The sequence below is a fragment of the Sparus aurata genome, chromosome 19 (genome assembly GCF_900880675.1).
Source record: "Sparus aurata chromosome 19, fSpaAur1.1, whole genome shotgun sequence".
NCBI classification, from domain to species: domain Eukaryota; kingdom Metazoa; phylum Chordata; class Actinopteri; order Spariformes; family Sparidae; genus Sparus; species Sparus aurata.
Genome location: NC_044205.1, coordinates 27,842,864 through 27,868,207, shown reverse-complemented (window position 1 = coordinate 27,868,207; position 25,344 = coordinate 27,842,864). Strand labels below are relative to the sequence as shown.

Genomic DNA, 25,344 nt, shown 5'->3' with positions numbered 1-25,344 from the left:
AAATGTACAATGACTTTCTCTGCTGTTACTTCCTCTGTTTTTTAACACAACGTAAGAAGAGATGAAAGCTCATTAATCTTTCACGTGTATTCACAGACTCTGTGAGTCTAAATGTTAGAAGAACAAGTTCGTTTTAAGACATTTTGTGATTCAAGAGTGGATGTTACTTAAGAATGACCAGTCAGCTGTCTGTTTCCTGTGTGTGTGTGTGTTGAAGCTGTGTATGTGTCTCAGTGTGTGTGTCTCTTTAAGTTATGCTTGGTTCATTGTGTGTGTGTGTGTGTGTATGTTTTCTCTTACTGTTTTCAGGAGTCTCTCTGGGTTCGGTGTGTTCTCTCCACCGGTCGGTTCTGACAGCTGAAGTCCCTCTTTGGATCGGACCTGTTCGGAGTTCCACGCACAGATTCCTCCACCAGTGTTGCTCATGTGTGCCGGTGACTGTCATGTTTCCTCGGCGGACTTCAGACTTCCGAGAAGTGGGCGGAACCACACGGTCCCGGTCCGTTTCCCAACTCAACTTCCAGAGAAAGTGATGAGGTCATTGTGACGTCAAAGAGCGTAATATTATAATTTAATCAAACTTATTACCAACAAAATAAAGATATAATCAAAGCAGTTAGCTCTCAAGATGATTAAACACTACCAGATCCTTTTTCATGGAGATTAATTGGATCAGGCTAATAACTGGGAGACAATCAGTCACGTCCATAGACCTGAATGAAACTTCACTACTCCAAGAAGTAGACTGACCCTTAGAAATTCAAAATAACTTTATTAGCAGGACGATATGAGTCTGTGTTGCTGAAGTATTACAGATCATAAAACCAATTAACGTTTGAAAAAATTTTTTATAAATCTGATTGAAAGTCAAATACATTATGTTAATGTGTTAATGTGACTCTGACGCAATAAGATACATATAATAATCATCATATCGTGGGCAGGACATGATTACTAATAATACATGATATAAAATCAGACAGCAGTGTTTTAAACAGAAGCCTCTCATCTTGTTTCATGACAGTAAAGTTCTGACTCAGTCCAAACAGCTCTCACATTATTAACCAGCAGGTGACTCCCCCTGCTGGCTGATGAAGGTATAACATCAACTAAAGACAGCTCTTATTTTGAGACACAGTAAGATGAGATCATTTATTGTACAACAGAATAAGAGGAGGGACATTAAGTTCCTTTAAGATTAATCTAAAGTCTCACACCAGGCTGAACAGTGTTGTTTCTCTTCACCCACATGAGGTCATGATCTCATCTGGAATCAATGTGACTCAGCTGCAGAGTCACAGTGTTACTGACACTACTGACAATAAGTGACATCTAAATAAAAGGGCTACCTGAATACAGACGCTCTACCTGCTGTACCTGAGGAGTCCCATTAGTTTTTAGCTGGAGTTCAGATTCAATGACACCTGGTTCTTGTTGGGGACTTTACAGAACGCAACACATCAGCAACAAACACAGAATGTAAGAAAATAAAGAAACGAAAGTGCTGAAATCAAACATACGAAGACTCAGTGATCAAAGAATCAGTCATAAAAACAGTGAAACAGACTTTATTCAAGATATCTGGTTAAATACTGCACATAAGTAAAAGTTCTGATTTGTGTTTAGCCCTTAAAATAATATGTAATTATCAAGAAATGCAACAGAAAAAAGAAATATAATGAAGTTAAAATAAACAAACAGAATTGCGGAAATCAAACATGCGAATGGTGATTGATCAAAGAATGAGGTGATAAACATCATAAAAACAGTGATACAGACTGTGTTCAAGATATTTGGTTAAAAGTAGATTCTACAATTAAAAACTGTCCATAACGCTTCTGGCTTGAGCAGTGCTTTCCACAAGCGCCGGCTGCCGGCCATATAGCCGACTACACAGTTAACTCCAGCCGGCTACTTTAATGACTATTATTTTTCGATTTTAATAAAGTTAAATGTTTTTCTAACAGACTGACAATAATGTCAAACTGAACCGCACTCATTAAAATTGTGATTCGCTGTGCTTGTACTGATAATAATCACAAATTACTCCGATCATCGCCGACTTCATTGATCACAAGGGAGAGAAACTCATCCGCGGCCCCGACACGCGGTGTGTGTGCGCGCGCACTCAGCGGAGTCAGTGTGTCGGCCGTCGGAGGCAAGAAGCAGGGCTCACCATAATACGCTTATTTTGTCACCGGTAATCCACTCTTCTCTTCCAGCGTCCATTTAGCAATACCTGCGACACGTGCTGGCATCAAAAAACACTGTCGGTTGTACAAATGAAACCAAACGGACTCTAAGAGTGTATTTTCATTAGTTGCTAAGGGAGAAACGCTCACTGAGTGTTTAATTGTGTAGCCACCACTGCAGACTGTGAAGGTGTCATGCACCGACAATAAGATATTTACAAGCCCAGAACGCCTCATGATGCAATATTATGTGAGCTTGTATAGCCTATTATTTATTATTTTCAGTGCGCAAATCACAGTTTTTATTGGTGCATTAGCGTCTGGCATACTTAGTTACACTAATGAATAAAAGAAGATGCGATATTTTGTAATAATAATAATATAATATATAGAGTAGATATTGATGCTGATAATAATAATAATAATAATAATATTAATAATAATAATAATAGAGCAAATGTCTGAGAAATTAATATAGGCTGCCTGCATCACCTGTTCTACACTTAGGCTAATAATAATAATAATAATGTAACATTATTATTATTATTATTACATTTAAGACCAGTATATAAGATCGTACACCACCACCCCCCCCCCCCCCCCCCCCCCCCCCCCCCCCCGGCTGGCTACTTATGTATTATGGCTGGCTAGTCTGTGTCTTAGTGGAAAGCCCTGTTGAGGTAGGGAGGTAGAGTCGCTTATACACACACATATTTCCCCCACAAAAAACAGATCACTCACAGAAATATAATAGTAAAAGTAAAAAGAATGTGAAGAAGACAGTGCAGCGATACAATCAGTGCAAACTCTGCTTCTTAAATATGGAAATGACAATAATGTGCGTAATATAATTTATGGGAAAAAAAAAGAACATTTCTGGAACAAAAATAAGGACAATAGCACACAAAAAGTTGTAAAAAATAAAAAATAAAATAAAAATTGTACTTTCCAGCAGGTGTCAATGTAAAGGCCACAGTCCAGGTTGTGTGTAGGAGGCTAATATAGTCTGTAAACTAGACAGAGGACACAGTGACATAAAGAGACTCATGCTGAGACGTCCAGTTCTCTCCTCCCCTTTTGTTTGGCAGATTCCTTAAAACAATATCAGGATATTATTAAAGGAGCAGTCTGTAGTTTCAGGGAAGAAATGAGGAGAGACAGATCTTCACTGACTGATATTTTTAAACTTAACAAACTAAATAAACAAACTCTCTTTGTTTCCATGACTGAATAATCAACACAATTCATACTGTTTTTCTTTGCTTACATGTGGCGGACCCTGCCACCTTTCAGTGTTTTGGGACCTTATTTTCCTCTAATTCTGCACTTTTATTATTATTACCTCATTCACACTGTAAATATTAAAACTCTGAGTTTGCATCTCTTCTTCGAACTACACAGTGCCCCTTTAAACTAAAATCAAACATATGAAGCGTCAGTGATCTGTAAATACTGAAGGTTCAACGTTTATAAACTGTCCGCATCGGTAATAAAGTGATATTTACAGAATGAAATGTGAATAAAGAAACAATTATCACAAATGGAATCAGGGAATATCTACAAAAAATATGTAAAACAAAACAATTACCAAAACAAAACTCCATAATGTCAAAGTGAAAACACATTTCTATGAAGTAATATCAATGAATTAAGAATACATCATGTAATATGAGTGACCCACAATCAAAGGCCGGCTGTGGCTCAGGTAGAGTTTGCGTCTTGTCATTGGACGGTTGCTGGTTTGATTCCCCTGGTCTGCATGTCAAAGTGTCCTTGGGCAACATACTGAACACCGAACTGCTCCTGCTGTGCTGGTCGGCACCTCGCACGGCAGCCACCACCATGAATGTATGAATTACTGTAAGTCGCTTCGGACAAATGTGTCTGATAAAGGCCTCAAACGTCAATCACAGACACCTAAATATGGATCCTTGAATTATTCCACAAGAAGTTAAGTTAAAGATTGTGAGGAGAACTTCCTGGATCCAGAGCAAAAGTTAACGTGGTCTGTTCTGGGCCGAACCTCATCGTCCACCCAAAATCTGTGGAAAACTGTGTCCAAGTTTGATCCATTTAAACAGGACAAATAAAAGACTTTGGGGAGAATCAGAGCGGTGGCTGCTGCAGGGAGGTTCTGTTCAGATCAGTCCAATATGTTCACAGAGGAAGGGGTCGACCTCACAGAGGAACTCGATCATCTCTGAACTGGCAGCTTCACCTTTCCTCCTCACTGTGTCGATAACAAATCGAGCTTTGTCTCCTCTGTTTAGCATCTCGTCCGCTGACTCCCTCTCAGGATCTGTCAGCACCTTTTTCTCAAACAGTTTGTCCAGCAGACTCTTGAGAACAGGTCCTGATATCCCCTCGATGAAGCTGCTCCGTATGTCAAACAGAATCTGGGCTGAGCTGTCCTGCAGACAGAGTCTCTGTAGTCCAGCAGTCGGAAGACAAACAGCTCTGTCTCTTCCCCAATCGATTTGAGAGCTGTTGGTGTCTGTCGGAACCAAATCAACATTGAAAGTCACCTGGTATGATGTGATGCCGCTGACATTGCTTACAGCTCTTTGTAAATTCTCCATGGCGGACGCGACGTCCCGGAGTCCTCTCATAGTGACCTTCTCGTTGTCTGTGTAGTACCTCCCCCCGTTTTCTGCAACCATGATATCGATCTTCTGGATCAGATCCACAAATTGATGTCTGTTGTTCAAAACGTGGAACCTGTTTCCACATTTGTTGACGACACGTTGAAAATCCTGACATTTATAATACTCATCCATGGTCATGTCTTCATAACAAGCTTCATAGATACACAGCACCATCATGTACTGGTAAACTTCTGGACCAAACAGCTCTTGCAGGCATTCTATAGTCTTGATCTTCAGTGAATTGACCGATCGTTAAGACCAGAAGGAACACATGAGGACCAGGACAGGACAATTTGAGACTTTCTCTTTTGACAATTCCGTCAGAGCGACAGATGTCCAAGATTCCTGGTGTGTTAACCACACTAATTAGTCTGTTACCCCAGCGTGTCACAGCTTTTTCACAGGTCATCAGTGATCCAGACGAAAACATGCTGTTGAAACGTTCCACTCCCAGAATGATGTTAGCAGCCCTATTGCCCGAACCAGTCATTTGTATAGTCACAATTCTCAAATCAGGACCTGCAAAAACAATTCATAACTTGTGTTTTATAAGCTGTCTGACAGAGTTTCAAGAGCTTGATGTACAGAGAATGTGTTAAATGTGCACATTGTAATAAACACACTGCATGTGTGACTTAGTAAATAGGTCAGTGACTTTGTAGTGAATAACAACAAAAACTTACTGTCATGAACTGAATCCATCTTCAATGTCTCTATAAAGAGGACAAAAAATAATGTTTGACATGTAAAGACATTTGATTTAAGACATTATTATTTTATTTAAAACACCATAATGTTTATACAGATACTTCTCAGCAGTGATTTTACTTTCTTATAATAATAATGGACCGAAGTGTGAAATAATTCAAGTTCTGACTTGCAGCATTTAACCAAAGATTACATTACATTTACTAATACACCCAGCTGAAGCTCTGTGTCTCTGAAGGTTCTGGTAATCAGATTACAGGGTCAGACTTCTGGGGGAAAAGTCACAATCCTGAATTTCTGTCAAATGAAAGTTAAATTAGCAGTCATTCTCCATGTTGCCACTAACATTACTGCGTCTTGTGCTGGAAAGTTGTGGCGACAGACATTTTGTAAATTGTCTTCAACAGATGAGATTCAAGGAAATGTAATCAGTGTCTCATATAAGGTCAGAGGAGATAATTACTGTGGGAAAAAAACATTCTGACAAATCCATTTAATGTCATTTCCTGGTTAACATTTCTTGGTGGAGGCCGAATTATGCTTTTAACAGATTAACAGTCCTCCAAGATGGAAGCCCGGGCCAAGGTCCACATCATTGAGGCCAACACCCGGAGAGGTGGAGAGCTTTTTGATTACAACTCATTTGTAACTGTTACATAACAAGATATTTGGCAGCCCTCATATTTACTAGTAAATGTGAGCGAGCTGCAAACTGGAGGGAGAAAATTTACTTTTTTGATTAATTTAAGGCCATTTTGCCTTTAGTTTGTCCCGGGTCTCCGTGTTTCACACTTACCTGTAACAGATGCCACACGGTGTTGTCCCTCACTGTCTTCAGGAGTCTCTCTGGGTTCTGTGTGTTCTCTTCACCGGTCGGTTCGGACCGCGGTCAGGTGGATCGGATCTGTTCAGTGGTCGCAGACGGACTTTTACGCAGATTCCTTATTAGTGTTGTTCAGGTGTGCCGGTGACTGACAGGTCTGGAGGAGGAGGAGGAGGAGGAGGGCCCTCACTGACACCGAGTTCTTACTTTCGTTTTCGTGTACTGGTATCTGCACTGTAACTGGTAAAATATCTCCATCTACTGGACATTTGATGTTTTTGTCCATCAGGTGCTCACCAAGAAAAAGAAGCCTTCACCTGTCCTACATCTTCTGTCACAGCTAGTTTGGAAAAAAAATATACATTTTTAACCTTTTCCTGATAGAAAGTAACAAATGCAGCTATCAAATGAATGTTAGAAATTAAAAAGTAAATGTATTAAAGTAGCATAAAATAAAAAAACTCACATACCTTGAAAGCCACTTTTTGTAAATGAACTGTATCCATTAAACTGCGTCTCTGAGGTTTTGGACATGAACACGAGCAGAACACGAGGGATCCGGGCAGTGGCGGTTCTAGGGGGGCCAACAGGGGCCAGTGCCCCCGTAACTCTGAGTCCGGACCCCCCTGTGGCCCCCCGACAGGAAGTCTGCATCAATAACACAATGACAGATTTCTTGCAATGATTTTGTAGTGAAGGGAAAGGTGGAAATACAATGTGTCAGCAGTTTACTACCCAATTAAAAATTTCTGAACTAAACAAACTGGTCTAGAACCGCCACTGAATCCAGGACCGTTACAATAACCAGTGCTGTTGTTTTAAAGAAAGAAGTTATTTGAAGCCAAATTATCATCACGTACTAGAAAACAAATAGTATTGGCGCCTTTATTTTGAAAGTCTAACTGGATGTTTGTAGTGGAAATTCTCCTTTGTGAGGTAGAGAGTTGCTAAGTCTCCGAAGAATTTCAGACTTCGGCGTATGAATCAGATCTCATTTAATAACACGCAGCGTGGAGAAGAAGGCAAAAGTGTTCTCTCCCGAACTCTGAATTGTTGCCCATTGAGTACGAAGCAGAGAGGAGGTTACCGTCATTTACAGTCATAAAACATCTTCTTTACAGAATAATGACTCTTTGATATTTGGGTGTATCCTGTCTTCAGTGACTCTTTGATGTAACAGAGGGGACAGTAAATGTAAACTTTAACTAAACTTGTGTATCTTACCATGTGGGTATGTGCCCCCTCCTGTGGCTCTTGTGACACCTCAAGCAATGTGACAGTCTCTCTTCCTGCCTCTGTCCATTACAGCACATCTGACCACTAACAGGAAGACTATGTAATTTCTCATACGTTGCATATTTAACATTACTAACGTAACCACATGATGAAGGCGTGTTCTTTTAACAGGAAGGTGACTCAAACATGAAAACGGCTCAGTGAGTCGGAGGGAACCGGTGTGATACTGGGTTCACACAAACACAATGAACTAGAAGGCCTGGATGGATGGAAAGGTGACGGTCAGGTGACAAGGAAATGTAACAATACAGCAAGAGTAAGACTGACAACAGGTATCAAGGAGGAAAAGAGGAGATATCAGTGGACACAGAGGTTTGAAAACCAACCACCAACCGTCTCTGGCCCGATGTTTTCTTCAGACTGATCTGATCGAGCGCAGCTCGCCGGTGAGTCAGACACAAAACTGATGTTTTAACATTTTAATTAACAGCTAAAATCTACAGTCAGAGATGTGTTTGTGTTTGTAGTCATTTGTCTGGAAGGTTCAGTTTATTCACATCACGCAGAGAAAAGCTGAGCTGGCAGGAAAACACTGTTAACATTCATGATTCATTCATTGTTATGAAATGTGAAACTGTTGAATGTGTGTGTCAGTGGAAAGAGATGTGAAACATTCTGTTGTATTTATTAAACCTCTCTGAGGAAGTTTCAGACTGTAGTTGTAAGCTGCAGCTGTTTTCTCAGCAGCATCTGATGCAGTGACATCAGGATCATCTGTGCAGAAATTATTCAAGTTCAACTTAGTAGAATTTATGTGATATTTGGATTTTACAGTCTCTGTGTTCTTTTAGTCTTAAAGAAGGTGAATGAATAATGAGCTGACATGAAACTGGTGAAGGAACAACTGTAATTTAATAAACTCTTCCTGGTTTATTCAAGTTAGTTTCAGATTATTTTATAAAGTCACAACTTGAAGTCCAATAGTTTTTATAAACCTTGTAGATTTTAATTGACTGGAAACATTCTGTATACTAGTAAACTAGGTTATCCATGGTAGTTTTTGGGGTTAAAAATCTGGACAGATATTTATTTTGTTTAAGAAATGAACTGAAAGATCTGCGGGAAATGTTTGAATGTTCATCATCTTATTTCAGGGAGCAGAAGAAACACAAAGGAGACACGCATGTGTACAGGAAAGTTCATCTGGAGCTGAAAAATTCAGCTGTTACCTGATTGTGTTACTTATTCAACCTGACTCTGACCGCAGCAAAATGGAGTCGACTGTAGAACCTAGAAGAAGACAAGCATCATGTTTCAGCAGAGCAGCCAGAAGGATCAGGAGGGCCCTGTCCAGGATTTGTGGAGATGGTTCTGCTTCTTTCCAAGAATCTATTTATGCTGACGCTGAAATCATGATACCCTCATCCATGGAAAGTCTTGCTCTACATAGTGGTAATTGTAGTCTGTATGAAACAGTTGATTACATCAATATGCACATTTCTAGGAATCCTCGAGACAGTTCTGGATCTTTCCCTGCACGGACTCGTTATCCTGGGTCTTCAGCTTTCCAGCCCTCACCCCCTCAAATCAAAAACAAAACTGGTATCTTTACCCTACGTTCTAAACGTAGCAGGACTTCATACCTAAACCAAACTGTCACTCCTCAACTAAGCATGTGTCAAGCCCGACACTACCAACCAGGACCCCAAACAGGTGACAGTGACACCCTGGTTAAAGTGGAGGCTCCTGTTACAGCTGTGATCTCCTCAGTCACAAACACCCAGCCGACCCGTCCTCACCTCCAGCTGTCCTCAGATCCTGGTTGGAGTCAAAGAGGCTCCAGCTGTTTGCCTCGTTCTCACAGCGTTCCCTCACTGAGTCAAATAAGCTGTGCAGAGAACAAGACCTTCAGACCATCACAGAGCTTACCTGACATGCTGTTAAAAAGCAGCTTTGAGGAGTTTACACCTGATATCACTGTTGATGACAACGATGAAAGCTACCGGTTCTTGTGCTCCTGCCCAGGCCTGTACCAGTGCAGTGTGACGGGCCTGGTGTTCCACATGGAGGGAGAAGGGGACGTGGTTTACAGGATTGTCACTTGGGACAGGAGGCTACTGGCCCAACATCACAAGAAGCCTGCAGGACCCCTGTTTGACATCAAATGTCTGCAGCAGTCTGTGTGTCGGCTTCATCTCCCACACTGTGAGATCCCATCCACAGCTGGATGTCAGTTCTTGTCAGTCGCTCACCTGAATGATGAGGGCATCGAGTTCATCCCCCCTCATAGGATAACAGAAACTCATGTGATCATCAACATCTCAGGGTTTTCTGGTTATGGTAACGTCAAAGATGAAGACTCACCTCCTGAGCCGGTCCGAGCGCTGGTTCTGCTGTTCTACAGGCCGCTTAATGAGATCAGATCCGTGCTCAGTGTTTTGATGCTACCAAGGAATGTTGTGCTCCGGAATGTCCGGTGCACCAGGAAGGAACATGTTGAAGATGAGCTCTACATAGAGACATCCTCACACTGTTACTTGCAGCCAAAGCAGAAATACACACTGTCCACTTGTCCTGAAGACGACTCAGTTCTAGTTCAACCGAAAGATGAAGAATTTGACTGTGACAACTATGAGAACTACATCCCATCATTCCAGGTGACATTAAAAACTGTAATTTCAATCATGAAGCTGCTTCTGAGAGACACCAAGAGCTCTCAAATTGTTTGGGAAAGAGAGGTTTTTCTTCCGTCTGCTGGACTAAAGAAACAGTGTGTGCAGCGCAGCTCAGACCAGATTCTGAAGGACATACGGAGCAGCTTCATCGAGGGGATATCAGGACCTGGCCTCAAACGTCTGGTGGACAAACTGCTTGAGAAAGAGGTGCTGATTGATTCGGAGAGGGAGGCAGCGGACAAGATGCAAAACAAAAGAGAGCAAGCTCGTTTTGTTTTCGACACAGTGAGAGATAAAGGTGCCAGTTCAGAGATGATTGAGGTCCTCCGTGAGGTCGACCCCTTCCTCTGTAAACATCTTGGCCTGATAGTCACCTGAATGAACAGGTGATACCATCAGAACATGTTGACCTGCTGGTTAGAAACTGATCATCAAAGTGAAAAAGACAAAAAAAGGAAAACAATTCTTCCAGAACTTCTATCCAAAAACTCTGACCTCCTTCCCAGAATTAAGACCCTAATCCCAGAACCCTGAGTTCTAATTAGGATTTGGAGGAAAAGTCAGAACTCCAAGCTCAAAACCAGAACTCTGAATACAATCCCAACATTCTTACCCTTTTCCCAGAACCCCTTCTTCTTCTTTCGACCTCTGACCCCCTCTCACTAAACTCCATACTTAAACTCTGAGCTCCCACTTCAATCCCAGAAATCCAAATCCTTTTCCTAGAAGTCTGAACTTTCTCCCAGAACTCTGCACTTTTTCCAGAACTTCTTTACCAGAATTCTGACATCAAACCAAGAAACCCAAACTTTTTTCTTGGAACTCTGATCTTCCTCCCAGAACTCAGACCCCAATCCCAGGACCCTGAGTTCAAAGTCAGAACTCTAAGAACAAAAGCCAGAATTGTAGATATGGACAGTTTTTAAATGTTGAATCAATTTAATATTTTTTAACTAATTAATCTTTATGACATTTTTAACCAGATATCTTGAACACAGTCTGTTTTACTGTTTTTATGTTATGATGTTTATCACCTGATTCTTTGATCACTGACACTTCGTATGTTTGATTTCAGCACTTCTGTCTGTTTATTTTCTTACATTCTGTGTTTGTTGCTGTCATGTTGCTTTCTGTAAAGTCCCCAACAAGAACCAGGTGTCATTAAATCTGAACTCCAGCTAAAAACTAATGGGACTCCTCAGGTACAGCAGGTAGAGCGTCTGTATTCAGGTAGCCCTTTTATTTAGATGTCACTTATTGTCAGTAGTGTCAGTAACACTGTGACTCTGCAGCTGAGTCACATTGATTCCAGGTGAGATCATGACCTCATGTGGGTGAAGAGAAACAACACATTTCAGCCTGGTGTGAGTCTTTAAATTCATCTTAAAGGAACTTAATGTCCCTCCTCTTATTCTGTTGTACAATAAATGATCTCATCTTACTGTGTCTCAAAATAACAGCTGTCTTTAGTTGATGTTATACCTTCATCAGCCAGCAGGGGGAGTCACCTGCTGGTTAATAATGTGAGAACTGTTTGGACTGAGTCAGAACTTTACTGTCATAAACAAGATGAGAGGCTTCTGTTTAAAACATTGCTCTGACAAATAAGCACATGTTTCTGATGTTATATTATGTATGTTTAATGTCATGTCATTAAGACATTAAGTTAATTATTAACCAGAGTTATAAACACTTCAGTACATTTTTCTGAGACTGATCTAGTAAAATTGCCATCTTTTCCCTTCTTAAAGGGTGGTGCCCCGAGGTGATCCAATGCGGTACATACACCCACCCTCCGCCGGGTCTAAATTGTCAGGATTTTGTGAAATAATGCATTTGAAAACGTTTGCTAATCTGGAAAATGTTGGCATAGGCCAGGGCAAAAGCAGTGTACCGTTGACTGCTACATAGAGTTTAGATTCTCTGGCCGACCTCGAGCCCGCCTATCCTCGGCCGGGCCGGGTCCTTGGCTGAGCATTCGTGATTTTTTGTTTTTAATAACTCAAAATAATGACCATATTTCCAGCTAGACAACGCGCATCTCTCTCCTCCCTCCATTTTTGTGTTGCTGCGTGGTGTTACACGTGAGTTATCCTCATGGCTAAACGTGACTTGAGACTTACGTGACATCACTCCCCGAGATGCAAGAAGAAAGCAAGAATATATATTTTTATGAAGGAAAATGACCAAAATAATTGTAATGCAGTAAATGCACAGTGACTTGAATAAATAACTTTAATCTGATCACTGGTTTGGAAATGTTAACGCGTTAGATTACTCGTTACTGAAATAAAGAGGTCAGGTTAGAGTAACGTAAGGTGTTGCAGCCTTTAGTGCTTGAATTATACTGTAACAGTGCTGTCATGTGTTATCCTATCCATATCTGGGAATTCTGTGCAGGATAATTAAACTGTGATTACTGTTGAGAACATTTGCCCATTTCTTGCAGTTGTTTTCATGTTTGGTTGTGTTTTAACTGTTCAAGACTCTACCTGGCTGCACTGCATTACAGTGAGAAGGCTGATAGAGAACAAGCCACCACATCATCAGGAGATCCTCTTTTCAAACTGAGCTTGCCAAAGTCCAGGAAGGAAGAGTGCAGAGCCAAACCCGTGAAGACAGAGGCGACATTCCGTAAGTTTTACAATCTTTTATTTCAACCTCACAAATTAAAATAGACATGGACACACAGGCATCACACAAAAGGTTGAACACAAACACAAACACTTAAAATCTGAATTATTTTAAGATGGTTTTCAAAATAAATAATAAGAATGTATAAATAAGAGGTAATTAGAAGAAATAAGAGAAACTTTACAACACTGCAGCACAAGGCTTTTTGGTTCTACTGCAATTTTCCTGTAAACATAAATTTTTGTTTATTGTACTGCAGACTGAGATGATGCACTGTTGGACCTGATCTTCGAGAAGGTTTTCCAGGACCCTGCCCCATATGTGAACGAGGTGCTGAAACTCATAATCCCTGAAGACCTCTCGGACCACGCAGACAGGCAGCACAACTCTCACTCTCAACCCCAGAGAGCCCCAGCACCAGCTTACAAAGCTTCTGTAGGCTATATTGGCTGAACACAATTCAATATAAAATCAGCACTGAATGTTTACACCCATGGCAACTAGATACTTTCTTTGTTATTATTATCATATTGATATTGGAGTTAATATATAAAGTCAAACTTTCACTTTCAGATATTTATTTTCTTCTTGTTATTGTTATTTCATTCATGTCAACACATGTTTACAAATGTTTCTTACAATAAAACATCTTTCCTGACTGTTCTGTGTTTTCATTGTTTGATATGTCATTTTCATGGTAATAGGTAAAAGATAAACTATAATCAATGTAAGACAGAGGAATCAGTTATGTACTTTTTATCATAACACTTTTGCGATAAATGAATAGTATTTATGGGACTAAAAGCTGACTGCACTTTTCCCCTCGGATGCAAAGGTCCAAAGTCTGTCTGATAAATGTTTAGTGCATTCTGCAGTGCAGATACATTCAGGCAGACAGTTTACAGGCCGCTGTAGTCTTCGTGTAACCTGGAAATTATGAAAGGTAAGTGAGTGACAATAGATTAGAGAAAAGAGACTGCAAAATGACAACCTTGTTTACCTAGTGTTGACACTTCATTGTGGTATTTCCATACAGCAGATATTCTCAGGTTCATAGGCATTTTTACACAATTGCCACAGGAACACCTGCTTTTATGCAGAATTTTTATTATTCATTGGAAACTATAATCGCTAATCACGTCACGTTGTTTCTTTGGTAATATATCTAAAGTTTATAAACCGTTCTAACTTGTAAAAAAAAAAATATTACTGCTGGTAGAGAGGTGATGGGGGCAACTGTGGCTTATTGAAAATTACAGTTGAAAATTGCTGGCAGTTGCTTATTTCAGGTCGTCACTACAAATAAGAGGTTCTCAATCAACTTACCTGGCTACATAAAGGTAAATAACAATATGAGGTTACGCTTTTGTCTTGTAATGGCTGTTGATAAATTGCATCTACGTTACTGCAACTGAACAGCAGTAAACACCAGCCGAGGTTTGGCTAAGCTATATGATATAAACACTAAGGGCAGGAGAAGAGGGCTGTTATTTGAAACAACGCGGGGCAGACGGCCAGTAAGCTCGTAAAACTTTCGTTAGTCTGCAGTAACATAAAAGTAATGTCGCGGTAACAAACTTAACTACTAACCACTGAGAAACATCAATGTTCTTACTTGGCTGCTTACTTTCTTCTGGAGCTTCTTGTTGTTTTGGGTTGGACCGCAGTCTTGTTGTCCGGCGGCCATTACTTCCAGAAACTCCACCGTTGCCATGGTCACATGATGCCGTCCTCGTCTTCCGCAGGCAGGAAGAGGTGGGCGGCACCGTGGGCGGCGCGCAGTAGCTCATTAGCATTTAAAGGGAAAGGCACTGAAATAGGCCACCTGGAGCAGGGCTGTGAAACTGGTGTTTCAAGAACCCTGCTGTGCTCAATCCTTCAGCTTTTTTCGACCAAAGAATGTTACTAACATTCCATTTAGACTTCAAGGAGCCATATCAAGAAGCAGAAATGACCATAGTATGGGACCTTTAACCTTGCCTTGTGTAATGCGAGGCCCAACATAAATGGTGCCCCGTGCGAGGAAGTGTACTGTTGGCAATTGTTCATAATGTGCGATATTCATTTCAGCATAATTTGAACAGTGCTAAAATTTAAGATTCACATCTTCAACCATTTAGCCTAAAGTCTTCACATTTAACTCCACTAGTCTACTACAGGAGTAAACGTAGATTTGTACTTACAAACAATTGCGGTGTGATGAGAACTGATTTATCAATCAAATTATAACCTATTCGATTAACCAAATCTTTGAGGTTATTAACTGGCACTTTGAGCCATTCGCTAATGCCATTATCGATTCAAGTTGAAAGTGCTCTGTAGAAATTCAGAGAATTTCAGTTCAGCATTTGAATAGCGTCTATTCAATGCATTGTAGTCAAGCTGTTGAGGACAATTTAAGCGTTCCTTGTGTTAATCACAGCGTGCCACCGGCCCTGTGGGACAGACTTTTGTAATTTGTGTACTACTTTGTACTAAGCTGCCCCCTATGGTGTAGGCCAGCACACAATTTGGTTAGGCTAGTGTACTTCCCCCAAGCTACACTACAGAGTGTTTGCCAAAGCAACACAATAGCCAACCAAACTGATCGTTGTTTAGACAACTTGCTTAACAATGGAGAGCCCCTCTGTAGAGCGATTTATTTCTTCCCTGGCACAGAGTGTAAAACCTGGCTGCCCTGAAGTCATTAGCAGGTTAAATCTCATTGAGTGCAATGAAGAGATAGAGTCCCTACTTAATGACAGTTGTGATGCACAGACAGCATCCACAGGCCAGTTGTTAAGATGTTTGCTTCTGATCTTCCACAGGCAAACCAGCCTTGCTGTTCAGAGCAAAACAACCCTAGAACAGGAGTTAGAACTCCTTAGAGTGCATAATTCTAGTCTCCTCAATGAAGTTCAGATGGCTAATAAGAAAGCCATGCGCTATTTATATGACCTGCACTCAGCAGAGTTAGATCTTTGTTCACACAAGGAGGAGTTGTTAAAACTTAAGTCAGGATGTCTCTCCCCACCACTGTCGTTCAGCCAATGTGATTCAGGTTACTCCGATTCACACTCCTCCCTTGATTGAAGGTTAACTCCTTCTCCAATTGGAAGATGTGAACAATTCTCAACTGACCCTAAGTCCTTGGGAATGAAGGGATAACAGTAACATGACTTCCAATCATTAATGTGACTCTGATGCAATAAGATATTATAATCATATCGTGGGCAGGACATGATTATTAATAATACATGACACAGAATCAGAAAGCAGTCTTTTAAACAGAAGCCTCTCATCTTGTTTCATGACAGTAAAGTTCTGACTCGGTCCAAACAGCTCTCACATTATTAACCAGCGGGTGACTCCCCCTGCTGGCTGATGAAGGTATAACATCAACTAGACGCTACAGACTACTACAGACGCTCTACCTGCTGTACCTGAGGAGTCCCATTGGTTTTTAGCTGAAGTTCAGATTTAATGACGCCTGGTTCTTGTTGGGGACTTTACAGAAAGCAACAAACACAGGATTTAGGAAATAAAGAGACAGAAGTGCTGAAATCAAACATACAAAGACTCAGGGATCAAAGAATCAGGTGATAAACATCATAAAAACAGTGAAACAGACTGTGTTCAAGATATCTGGTTAAAAAGGTCAGAAAGATTCATTAGTTAAAAAATATTAAATAGATTCAACATTTAAAACTGTCCACATCTACAACTCTATTTTGTTTTTTGTTTTTTTTCTCAGAGTTCTGACTTTGAAGTTGGTCCTGGGATTGGGGTCAGAATTCTGGGAAAGAAGCTGGAGTTCTGGAAAAAGGGTCAGGGTTCTGGGAGGAAGTTCAGACCTCTAGGAAAACGGGTTGGATATCTGGGATTGAAATGGGAGATCTGGGTTTATCTGAGTTCAGGGAGGAGGGGTCAGAGATCTGTGTTTGAGGTCATAGTTCTGGCTTGGGTCTCAGAGTTCTGGGAGGAAGGTAAGAGTTCTGTGAAAATGTGTTTGGGGTCTGTTAGATCCCGAGTTTACCCTGTCCAGGAGGCACTGGACCAACTCTTAAAAAGGGTCAGTTCCCTCAACCTACAAAAGGTTACTTAAAAACTGAGAATTCAAATAGGGATTTCTTAAGCTGATAGTGAGGAGACTCGCCGAGCTTCTAACTGCCTGAATCTAAACGTCTACCTGCTTCCTCTGGTTTGGCACCTGACATGAAGCCCTTGAGTCAGATACAGCCACCAGCCACGCCCGTTAATGGCAGCTCTCCTGTAAATGATCAGTGCACTTGGTCTGGTGCTCAGTTGGATTTTAAGGGCGTCTGGTAAACCCTAAGAGACTGTTTTAATTTGGTAGGCTAGAGTAACCTTTTAGAACCTTTAACATATTATGCACACTTAACACCTGACTTTTACTTCCATCAAAGAGACATAAAATAAATGTCCACAACTTTAACTATATTATATAGGTTTTATTGCATAGACGTTAGCAAGGGCAAAACAAACAGCTCAATACTTGTTTCAATTACTATCAGTCGTTATCAAAAATGTCCTTATACTTCTCCCTACTTATTGACTTATCTACTTATCTGACTGAGACTGATGTGTGTCACTTCCTCTTTTCAGCTGATCAGTTATGCAACATTTCCTCTTGGCCTAAGCTTGGCACAGCTTCTCTACTGATTTAACATTTACTTCATTAAGCTTATTATCTCAATACATCAATTTAAATCACAGCTTAACATTACACATTCTTTCACTGTAATGTGAATAAAGAAGCAATTATCACAACTGGAACATCTGATTGGTGATGCATTTTGAAGTGATTGATAGAAAGTATTCGTTCCTTTGGATGTTTCCCCTTCTATTGCTTTTGTAAATGGAATCATATATCACATCACATATCATCAATATACAAAAAATATGTAAAACAAAAAAATTACAAAAAAACCCTCTATAATGTCGGAGTGAAACTGGTTTCTATGAAGTTATATCAGTTTATTAAAAACACATCATGTAAAATGAATGATTGGCTTATTATTCACCCCATTTTAATAGATGCACCTTTGGCCACAATCAAAGGCCGGCTGTGGCTCAGGTAGAGTCTGCGTCTTGTTGTCGGAGGGTTGCTGGTTCGATTCCCCTGGTCTGCATGACGAAGTGTCCTTGGGCAAGATACTGAATCCCAAAGTGCTCTTGATGTTCTGTTCGGCACCTCGCACAGCAGCCACCACCATGAATGTATGAATTCCTGTAAGTCACTTTGGACAAAAGTGTCTGATAAAGGCCTCAAATGTCAATCACAGACACCTAAATATGGATCCTTGAATTATTCCCTGAGAAATTAACTTATAGACAGTGAGGAGAACTTCCTGGATCCAGAGCAAAAGTTAACGTGGTCTGTTCTGGGCCGAACCTCATCCATCCAAAATCTGTGGAAATCCAATGGTGTCTAAGTTTGATTCATTTTAACAGGACTTTGGAGAGAATCAGAGCGGTGGCTGCTGCAGGGAGGTTCTGTTCAGATCAGTCCAATATGTTTACAGAGGAAGGGGTCGACCTCCCGGAGGAACTCAATCATCTCTGAACTGGCAGCTTCACCTTTCCTCCTCACTGTGTCGAGAACAAATCGAGCTTTGTCTCCTCGGTTTTGCATCTCGTCCGCTGTCTCCCTCTCAGAATCAGTCAGCACCTTTTTCTCAAACAGTTTGTCCAGCAGACTCTTGAGAACAGGTCCTGATATCCCCTCGATGAAGCTGCTCCGTATGTCAGACAGAATCTGGGCTGAGCTGCCCTGCAGACAGAGTCTCTGTAGTCCAGTGGACGGAAGACAAACAGCTCTGTTTCTTCCCCAAACGATGTGAGAGCTGTTGGTGTCTGTCGGAACCAAACCAACATTGAAAATCACCTGGTATGATGTGATGCAGCTGACATTGCTTACAGCTCTTTGTAAATTATTCATGGCGGACGCGACGTCCTGGAGTCTTCTCATAGCGACCGTCTTGTTGTCTGTGTAGTACGTCCCCCCGTTTCCTGCAACCATGATGTCGATCTTCTTGATCAGCTTCACTACTTGACGTCTGTGAAAGTGCTTGTTGTTAAAGACGTGGTACCTGTTTCCACATTTGCGAACGATTTGTTGAAGATCCTGATATTCATATAAATGATCTTGTATGGTCATGGCTCCTTCTTCAAGATAATCACCATCGGTAAACAGCACCATCACGTACTGGAAAACTTCTGGACCAAACAGCTCTTGCAGGTGTTCCACCGAGTCTGTTTCGTCTTTGGTGAATGGACCCATATCAAAGACCAGCAGGAACACATGAGGACCAGGACATGACAATTTGAGACTTTCTCTTTTGATGATTTCGTCAGAGCGAGCGGTGTCCCAGACTGCTGGTGTGTCAACCACACTAATTCGTCTGTTACCCCAGTGTGTCACAGCTTTTTCACAGCACTTTGTCACTGATGAAGGGCCCCATCTGGATGTGAAATGTTCCACTCCCAGAATGGTGTTTCCAGTAGCACTCTTGCCCCTACCAGTCCTTCCAATAATCACAATTCTCAAATCAGAACCTGCAAAAACAATTCATAACAGTGTTTGTGTTTTATAAGCTGTCTGGCAGAGTTTTATAAGCTTGATGTACAAAGAATGTGTTAAATTTGCATATTGTAATAAACACACAATAACAACACCTGTCTGAGTCTTACCGTCACAAACTGAAGCCATCTTATCTCCAATGTCTCTATAAAGATGACAAAGAAGAATGTTTGACATGGAAAGACATTTGATTTAAGACATTATTGTTTTCTTTATCTACACAAACACCATAATATTTAAATACAGATGCTAGTCAGCAGTGATTTTACTTTCTTATAATAATAATGGACTGAAGTGTGAAACCATTCAGTGTCTTAAACTGGTTGATTGAACAGTTGTGATTTGCAGCGTTTAAGCAAAGATTCATACACATTACTTTTACTAATCAAACCCAGCTGGTTGAAGCTCTGTGTCTCTGTAGTTTCTGGTATTCAGATTACAGGGTACGACTTTTGGGGAAAAGTCAGAATCCTGAATTTCCGTCAAATGGAAGTTAAATTAGCAGTCATCCTTTCTGACTCGGTTGCACGTTCATGTTGCCACTAACATTATTGCACATGTACTGAACGTCTTGTACTGGAAAGTGGTGGTGACCAGGCGCAGTCTTACCATTAAGGCAAAGGTAGGCAAAGTTAGGCAATTGCCTCCGGCCAGTAGCCCCCCACCATTGCCTTTGTGAATTATAATTGTGTACTTCTGAACAGACAGTAACAACAAAAAAACCATCAGAATGCCCAAATCGTATTATCTGCCTTCCCTTCCCTTTTCGTACTGTAATGGACTATTCCATGTGACATCATGACCGCGAAAAGATGAAAGACAGCCGCCAGGAAGTGAAGTGCTGCCGCTGACAGATGCCGGCATCTCTCTGCCAGCCCCCTCGGAGCCTCCAGGCCACCACTTCCCTGTGATCTTCCGTGAGCTTCCAGGCCGCCGGCTCCTGGAAATTTAGTTTCTGCTGTCCCTCTTCTCTTGGTCAGTACATTGTTTCCGTTTGTTTCTGTCCAATGTTATTGTGCTTGTTGTCTCCTCCAAGTTCCTTTCTCAGATTTCCTTGTGTTTCATCTCCATTCCCCAGTTTTTTAGTCTGTTTTATATTTTGGATTTGTACTTTGTCTTTTTATTTGAAGTTTGTTCTACTGTTTGATTTGTTACTTTGCCTTCCAACTGTTACTACTAGTTTATGGAACTAGCTCCTTTTGATTGTTTTGAATTCAGCTTTTGATCATTTAGGCCCCCGTCCAGACGACAACGTTTTTTTTTTCCGAAAACGCACACGTATTGCATCGTTTTAGCCGACCGTCCATATGGATCCTGAAAACGCACTTTTTTGAACACGGGTCTCAGGGTGGACAAATCCGAAAAGGCAGCCCTCCCGTTTTCATGTGGACGGCAAATCCGCATACTTTCCAAAACGATGACGCCATCGCCCCACCCCGCGACGTCCCATAACAACAACAACAACAATGGCGGCCTACATGCTCGTGTTCGTGCCGAAGAAGAGATTTAGCCTTTCTTGCAACTTACTCTCCTTGTAGTTGAGTGTGAGTCGCAGCAACAGTTCGACCTCATTATCGGTCCACACAAGCGATTCTGGTTTCCTTGCACTCGCCATTTTCATCTTCTTCTTGTTGTGTTCGGTTTCTCCGTCTACTGTCTGTTTGTTTACAGCGCGCAAGCTTAATGCGCATGCTCTGTGTCTTCTTCTCCATTTTTGGTGAATGTCAAGCGCCACCTAGAGGCTGGAATATGAACTACAGCGTTTTCGGTCGTTTTCAGTGGATCCATGTGGACGCAAATATTCTTAAAACGATGACCAGCAAGACGGAGAAAAAAAAGATCGTTTTCGCCCGTGTGGACGGCCCCTAAAGCTCACCTTTTTTTCCCCCTGATCCTGCCTCCTGCCTGAGCTGCATTTGGGTCCACCTTTTAGTTTTCCCTTTAAACCCCTCGTGACATACAGTAAATCAAAGGATTTTGTTATATGCTTTGGTTGTAGTTTTTTGGGGGGATGGAGATATATGGCTGAGCTCCAATGGCTCTAATAATTGGAAAAATATTCAGGCTCACTTTAAGCGACACGACACTGCTTCTAGGACACCTGGAAACACTCGGCTTGGATCTCTCTGACTGCCGTGGCCAATCCTATGATAAGGGTAGCAATAAGCAAGGGAAAAGGCAGGTAATCCAGGCGAGAGTCCTTGAACTCATAAAGCACTGTGTGTTCCATGCGGCAGTCAACCCTTAAACCCGGTGGTTGGGAATGCTGCCAAGTCGTTTACAATTTCCCTAGGGTACTTTGGGACATTGCAAAGACTTTAACATTTGTTTAGTGGCTCTGTTTATCGCAGGACAATTCTTCAAAAACACGTAAAAGATTTCTCAGTCAAGGCCTTGTCCACAACACGATGGGAGTGTCGGGTGGCTGAAAACATATATGCATTCCACAATGTCTCAGGACAGACTGTCCACCCTCGACCATTGCTATAGAACATGAAGTCCAAAAAACACTTGATATGAGTCAGTGATAGACAAGTTTGCTGAGGCCAAAGCACGAAGGGTTAGATTTGTTTGATGACTATATGATCTCAACTGTGCCACCTGGTCATAAGAAGATGAATATAGTGACAAAAAAGAGCAGGACTCTTTTAGTGGGAAAAAAGTATTCTTATATTCATAAACAAGATGATATACAGTATGAACTTTTGTACATACTATATATCATATTGCATATGAAAAAATGTTAAGTAAAAAGGTGCGTTTGTTAAACTCTTAATATGTTATTGTGTATTTAATTTGTTTGTTGTTTATTTAAAGGTGCAGTTCCAGACATCTACACATCACTGATGTATGAAAACTGGTGAGAAGTTACAGCAACAAGCAGGACTTTCTTTCTTAGACATGTGTGCAATGAAAAACATGGACAACAATGCACATGGATGGACTCAAACAAGAGAATGAGTAGAATATGTATTGTGGATATGTGTCAAACTTCCACTCTCTCCCTCTCACGCTCTCTGGCATGAATTCCTTTTCACAACGTCCATTAATAATTACCTTTCCATTATCATAACCTCACCCCATACAATCACTCTGTTAGTCCTAATACACTCACTATTCATTCGTCCAACTAAGCTCTCTCTCTCTCACACACACACACTCTCACACAGACACACAAAAACATGATTAATCTTTGCGAACCCTCCCTTTATCCCCATCTCAACCCTTCCTCTCATACACACTTTGTATACTACGTTGTATGACTGTTTGCATACATTGTTTTGCAAATGCGATTGCTGTATTGTAATTGTTAATTTTATAATTCCAATCTCACTCACTCATACACACACACACATACACACACACACACACACAAACATACACACACACACACACACACACACAAACATACACACACACACACACGTCTGTTGAGATTTTTAGAAAAATAAATATTTGGCATTTTGACACACACTGGTGTTATATCTGAAACTTATTTTTTGCATTCCACTCGATCTTTATTTCGAGCAAGTACTGACAGGTGCCTTTGAGGTGGCCATTCCTACTGTTTTTGTGTTAAAAGAACGGATGTGGGAGGCCCCCTGGCTAACTTCGCCTTGGGCCCCCAAACTGCTAAATCTGCCACTGGTGGCGACAAACATTTTGTAATTAAGAGATTATGGCATTAAGAGATTCAAGGCGATGTAATGAGTGTCTCCTTTAAGATCAGAGTAGAAAATTACTGCAGGAAAAACATTCTGACAAATCCATTTAATGTCATTTCCTGGTTAACATTTCTTGGTGGAGGCCGAATTATGCTTTGAACAGATTAACAGTCCTCCAAGATGGAAACCAGGAAAAAGATCCACTTCACTGAGGCCAACACCCAGAGAGGTGAAATGCTTTTTGATTTTAACTTGTTTGTAACTGTTCCATAACATGATGGGATGTTTGGCTGCCTTCATCTTTACTAGTAAATGTTATCGAGCTGTAAACTGGAGGGAGGACATTTTTTGATGAACCAACTGAAGGCTATTTTCCCTTCAGTTCTTCGTGCTGGACAGAACTTCCCTTCACTGTTACATCAGCTGCTCTAGTACAGACAGCAGTTCGTTCCGGGTCTCCGTGTTTCACACTTACCTGTAACAGATGCCACGCGGTGTTATCTCTCACTGTCTTCAGGAGTCCCTCTGAGTTCTGTGTGTTTTCTTCAGCGGTCAGGTGGGTCGGACCTGTTCCGTGGACACAGGCGGACTTTTACGCACAGATTCCTCCATCAGTGTTAATCATGTGTGTCGGTGACTGACAGGTCTGGTGGAGGAGGAGTAGGAGGAGGAGGAGGGCCTTCACACTGACCCCAGTTCTTACTTTCGCTTTCACGAACATTCTCGTGACTTAGCTGCGCAGATCTCAGACCAGCTTACACCCTCGTGTCAACTCTGTCAATTCTGGGAAGCGTGTTTTGATAGAGAGAGACGTGTTTGTTCTGGGGATGGAGCCCGTCCAGAGAGCCCAGGAAGGTCCACACAATTATTTTCAAGGCGTCAACATCACTATTGCTAAAGAAAATGACCTGTATTTGAGTCGTATTTATGATGAATCAAGATGAACTCCCGATGAAAGTTTTCAGAATGTAGATTCACAGATATTTATGAACTAATCATTACCTGATGATTCATTAATGCATCTCTCCAGTAACAATTGAACCTGCCTCCATTACAGATTGCGTTCTCACCGATTTCTTTGATATTATATTTTTTGTCCACCACTTATTTATATTGTGTTTATATTTCACTTTATGCCATTGTTACTTTAAAACTGCTTTTATTTTGTGCTTGTTTTATTTATCAAAATAAAGAAATTCAAACCAGATCATGACAGGCTACAGTTCAGGATCAGAATATTTTGCCCTTGTGACCCGAATAGGCTCAATATCTTCTGCAGCACGAACACAAGCATGTAGTCCACCATTGTTGTTGTTGTTGTTGTTGTTATGAGAAATTGTGGGGTTCAGAGGTCGAGGGTTGGGGCGATGGTTACATCGATACGCAAAGTATGCAGATTCGCTGTCCAAACGAGAGCACAACGGCAGCGTTTTAACATTTTTCCACCTGAGACCAGGTTTCAAAAAAGTGCGTTTACAGGATCCATGTGGAAGATCAGACAAAACGATGCAAAACATGTGAGTTACACACAAAAGTGTTTCCATGTGGACGGACCCTCAGCTGTGAAGTCGACACCGCCTCAGCAGATATAATAATTGTAACACATTTATCTTGTATAGTGCTTTTCAAATGAGAGAAATGTTGTCTAAGGTAATAATGAATCAGCTAGTCGATATTTTAAACGTCTCATTCCCACATGAGACTGTTCCTACCTGCTTGAAGACGGACACCATCAAAGGACCTACAAAGACTGCAGTGTCCAGTCTAGTCCAGCAGAACAAGCTACTGCTAACGTGAGGTGTTCAAAAACCTTCTTTTTAGTAAACTCTGTTTGTACACAAACAATGTTCTCAAAGTTTCATGTTGTGTCGAGCCTTCTTAGTAGATGTAAAAAAAGTTAAAGGGTGAAAGAATTTCAAAAGGTGAAAAAAGGATGAAAAGGTGAATAGCTGTAGAGTAAGAGTGCCGAACAAGTTTAAAAAGGTTAAAAAGGATGAAGAAAGACAGCCAAAAAAGCTTAAAAACTTAATTACTGTGAATGCCTTTAGCATTCACAGTAATTAAGTTTTATACATATGATGATTGTAAGATTGTTAAAACAAAAAATACAAACACTGAATGAGTTACAAAAAAGGGAAAATAGCCTCTCTAAGGACAGAAAAGTGTAAAAAGGTGTCCCGAGG

At 41.0% G+C, this 25,344-nt stretch overlaps 2 protein-coding genes across 2 annotated transcripts; one reads left to right on the top strand and one right to left on the bottom strand.

Moving 5' to 3' along the window:
• The first annotated feature begins 9,242 nt into the window (after nt 1-9,242).
• Nucleotides 9,243-10,657, top strand: LOC115569828 (NACHT, LRR and PYD domains-containing protein 1b allele 3-like). Its single transcript, XM_030397992.1, has one exon. It carries the CDS (start codon nt 9,278-9,280, stop codon nt 10,655-10,657), a length of 1,380 nt encoding a protein of 459 aa, XP_030253852.1. The 5' UTR covers nt 9,243-9,277.
• Nucleotides 10,658-18,005: 7,348 nt separating this feature from the next.
• Nucleotides 18,006-19,484, bottom strand: LOC115569970 (GTPase IMAP family member 9-like; the record flags this gene model as incomplete). Its single annotated transcript, XM_030398224.1, has 1 exon — nt 18,006-19,484. A coding segment is annotated over one exon (1,071 nt), but the record flags the coding sequence as incomplete, so codon positions are not given.
• Nucleotides 19,485-25,344: the final 5,860 nt, after the last annotated feature.